Raw genomic sequence first — 4,448 nt, forward strand, 5'->3', positions numbered from 1 at the left:
CCAACCTTCTACCATTCCAGCTGGGGAGATGCCTTCCCAAATTGCCACCTAGCCAACATCCAGCCTTAACATTTGCCTTACCCCAGTACTGATGTGTGCATCGACCCTTGAGAGCTCTCTTTGCAGCAGAACAAAGTCAAATTGCAATGCACTTTCAAATCGTAAGGAATATTTGGGGAAAGCATTCCCTCCCATAACCCCAAGTATTTGCCTGGCCTTGCTGTGCCCTTAAATGGCTCCTCACACCAACGCTGTCTGTTTAGAGGGAACAAAGCACTACGGTGCCCTTTGGGCAGCATCACACAGTTTTGGGCTTCCTGCAGGAAGCCCTTTCCATGTGTGCTGAGCTCAGGGTACCCCCAGCTGGGAGAGGTAAAAAAGCCCCTGGAGCTGGTTGGACTCAGCCAGTGCAGTGCACACACCACAGGAGCCTCCTCAGCCTTGCTCTGAGCATCACTTCCATCAGCCTCATCCCACAGCACTCCCACTGCACCAGGACCAGGGTCTCTGAGACTTTGCTGATCTGATTTGCTGAGCATAGAGTCACCCATTGCCCAAGATACCATTTCCCCCTTTTCATCAAATCTGAGCACTTATTTTCCTTACCCATCTCTGCTAGAAACATCAATTACTCAGCACCATAGCCTGGATCCAGATCCAGACAAACATATTTGACCTCTTTCATCATCCAACATCCGTATTTTCTTCCAATTTCTAAGACCAATGGAAGGGTTTTATTCCCTCCTGTTGTGTCAGGGGCTGCACCCAACATGGATGAGAGGACACCTAGCAAACCCTCTGGCAGCTCATGCCACAGCAGTCAGGGCCGCTTAACACACGGGAGAACATGCAGCACTCCAATATCCAAAAAGAATAGGAAAACACAGACCTCACTTCTCCATGAGCAGGGATACCAGGAATTAGTCAAAAAAAAAAAAAAAAGAAAAAGCAGCATAAGCATCTGCAATGTCAAGCCCCTTTTCCATGACTTGACAAAACACTTTCCCTTCAGGCTGACAAAATCTGGGCTCACTCATCATCCCAAGAATAAGGGTTTTCCCCTTAGGGCTTTCTTTTTTCCCTCAGTTAGTCTGAGCAAAGAAAGCAAAAAGAGTAAATGGACAGCTGAATAGTAGCACTTGCAAATTCCCATGAAGGTTACCGTTTGCACTTGCAAATTCTCTTCTGAAGACTTATTTCTAGCTTCTCCTTGAGAAGGGCTCAGCTCGGGGTGGAGCAGCTGGGCCAGAGGTGGGAGCCCAAGGGGTGCTGGTGCTCGGGGAAGCTCCCAGGCTGCTCGGCACAGGCACCGCTCCGGCGCCTGGTGGAAGCACAGGAAGCCCAAAGGATGCCTGCAACAGATGTGTGCATCCCGAGCCAACAGGGAGGAGAGCAGGGCAGGCACGGAGCACGAGCCAGGGACTCGCTCTCCAGTCAAACCCCATCCCTACTCTCCTCCCAGGCAGCAGTTCTGAAGCCAGTGGATAAGCAGGGGAAGAAAACTAAGCCGGGTCCACCAGCCCCAAGCAGAGCTTTCTACCTCCCTCCTGTGCTCTGCTTATTGTGATGCTGCAAGCACAGAGAGAAAAAACTGGGTTTTAAAAGAGCAGGCACGAGGGAGGGAGATGCTGGAGAGGCGAGCAGGTTAGGCAGATGAAACAGAGTACGCAGAAGAGCTGCACCGAATGGTCATCAGCCCCATCTGACCTACCAACAGCCCCAACCTGAGTTAAAACATGTAATGTCAGTCCATTACCACCCTCTCTGTATGCTAAATGGATTATATTTGGTTCAGCTAACACGAGAGAGAGCACGCGAGCGGCTCCTGAGTGATTGCAGGGTGTGGGAGAGACAGAGTATTTGGTGCTGTCATCTTCTCACATCCTTCTTCCTCTTTGCAAGCCACAAAAAAAAAAATCATAAATTACTACAAACGTCCAGGTGTCCAGCAGAAAAGGGTCAGCTAAGCCACAGGATTTAGCAAAAAGTCAAGGAACCATAAAAAAAGTCAGATAAGTTACTCTATTACATCCAGGTTCGCATGCCACAGGCAATGAGTTAGCAAGGTTTTATGGAGAATAACGAGAGTGGTTTGGAGGCAGCCTGTGCCCTGACTCCAGCTGTATCCTCCTCCCACTCCAGCCAGGTCCAGACCCCCAGATGCCTCCCCCACCATCACAAGCAAAAGAATTTTTGTCTCGTTGGCTGATTTGGGATGCAGGAAGCCATCCCTGGCTCAGCTGCCTCTGCAGCTCAGGGCAGAGCAGGGCACCAGCCGTGGCTTTGCCATGATTTCAGAGAGTGCTGCCGGCTAATCCAACCTCGCCAATGCTCCAGGGGAAAAGCCAGAGCCCAGGGCAGGGCAGGTCCCAGGAGATGCTCCAAAAACCATGTTTCAATCTAGCAAATTCAACCTCTGTATCAAGAGATCCAGTAAGATTTAAATAAACCCCATTAAAAGGCATTTTCTTTACATGACCACATCTTTAGACTCTCGCCTTAACTCCAAATCAGATTTGATTGCTCTACCTTCAGAAATTCCCCATCCAACATTTTCCCTGAAATCTGAGACCTCTCCTAGGATACTACTTTACTATCCAAGCAACTTCCTCAGCAGAGTAGAAATATCACCATTCCTCGACAGGTTCGGTCCTGGGCAGGGACACTGACTCTACCAGGGCTCCCGGGGAGAGCCCGGGGAACACTGGGGGTGACACCCAGGAGTGGCCTCAGACCAGGAGGGAGCCGAAATCTCCCATCCAGCCGAAATTCCAGCAGCGCCTCAAGCCGCTGCCGCTGCCACGGCACAGCTAACAGGTCTCGCCTCTTCACGGGCGGCTTGGCCACCGAGCAAACGCGCGCTCGCTGCACCGCGCTCCGGCATGGCACCAGCACTCCCACCTCCAGGTATTCCTACAGAGATGGCATCAGGCAAGCCCCAGAAATACGGAAAGCAAACACGTGTGCCAGCCAAAAGCCAGCAGGAAGGGGGATGCTGCATCGAGCGGGCCTCCCCGCCACGATCCCGCAGCCGCGCTTCCGAGCAGAGAGGAACTACGGCCAAGCCCCACCGGAGCAGCATTCCAGCTCCTCAACCAGCTGCCCGAGCTGAGCCGGTCTCCTGCCATCAGCTTCCAGTTCAGCCACAGCCATGCCCACATGCAAACCCCCCGAGGAGGGCCAGCCCCACGCCGGCCGGCAGTGGTTTGAGAGCCTGAGCATCATCTCCCCACCCGCGCCTCTCGCTGCTCACAACCGAGGGGCTGCACCACGTCCCCTGCTCGCAGCCACCGCTCCGGCGCTGGGCAACCCTGCCACGAGCTGCTGCTGCACCAGCAAAAAAAGGTGGCCGTGGCAAAATAAAGAGACAAAATAATCGAAGCAATACTTCAAGAACCGTGCCGGGCACGGAGCAGCGACACAGCACCAAGGCTGGGGTGGGCTGGCTGTCCCACCAGGCCACCGCCCGGAGCCTGGGTCTTGGCTGCAGGCACCTTCCTGCTGCCCAGCAAATCCCACGACCAAGAGGGAGACGGGGAAAAGATCCCAGCCCACTGGCACGCACTGTGCTGAGAGGACGAGCACGCAACTGCTCCGTGGCTCCATGGCCGGGCAAAGCGTCCCCCGGCTCAGTTCACCCCCAGAAACGGAGACCACCTGCCCACGGCTCCTGGCGCATCCATCCTCCGCCGGGGCTGCGAGGAGGAGGGTTGGCAGAGGCGGCTCGGCGCACCGCCACGGCCCACCGAGGCAGCTCCACCGCGGCCCCGGGCAGCAGAGCAGACCCAGACGGGCTCCGGAGACGGCCCCACCGCGGCCTCGGGGACCAGAAGGGACCTCGGAGGTGACCCCACCGCGGCACCCGGCAGGGCTCCGCAGGAAAGGGGAGGCGAGCCCCACGCGGATGCGGACGGGTTTCCTCCTCCATCCCCGGCCCCCCCTCCCGAGGGCACGGGCTGCCAGCACCGCCCGCGGGCCGGGTAACCCGGGCTGTCACCAGAGGCCGGGGCCACGGGGCCAGATCTAGCCCAGTACCGGTGCCTTCCAGCGGGGGAGTCGCTCCCTGCCTGCTCCCCAGCTGCAGACGCCACGGGCGGCGCACAGACCCTCGGCTCAGCATCCCACCCGCTCCCGGTAGTCCCGGTCGCCGCTCACCTTCCACGGCAGCCGCGGCGGCGGCCAGGCAGAGCAGCACCACCAGATCCGCAGCCATCGCCTCCTCGGGCCCCGCAGGCGTCAGCCCCTACCGGCGGGCGGCCGTGAGCGGGCATGGGGGGTGCGTCCGCGGGCCGGGTGGCTCCGGGGCAGGGCGGGCCGGGCCGCGGACGGGACGGGCCGGTGGCAGTGCCGGTGCCGCTGCCCGCCCGCCCGGGTCACATCGCCGCCGCGAGTGGCGCGCGCGGCCACGCCGCCGCCGGCCCCCGCCGCCGCCCGGCCCCGCCCCCGCC

General features: G+C 58.3%; 1 protein-coding gene across 1 annotated transcript in view; it reads right to left on the reverse strand.

Moving 5' to 3' along the window:
- Window positions 1-4,387, reverse strand: part of EPHB1 (EPH receptor B1) — a 76,998-nt gene extending 72,611 nt beyond the window's left edge. The window contains exon 1 of the mRNA XM_021537200.4: window positions 4,156-4,387. Coding sequence (XP_021392875.3) covers window positions 4,156-4,213 — 58 coding nt within the window. The 5' untranslated portion in view covers window positions 4,214-4,387. The remainder of the gene's footprint in view (window positions 1-4,155) is intronic.
- Window positions 4,388-4,448: the final 61 nt, after the last annotated feature.

The sequence above is a fragment of the Lonchura striata genome, chromosome 9, assembly GCF_050655825.1.
Source record: "Lonchura striata isolate lonStrDom1 chromosome 9, ASM5065582v1, whole genome shotgun sequence".
NCBI classification, from domain to species: domain Eukaryota; kingdom Metazoa; phylum Chordata; class Aves; order Passeriformes; family Estrildidae; genus Lonchura; species Lonchura striata.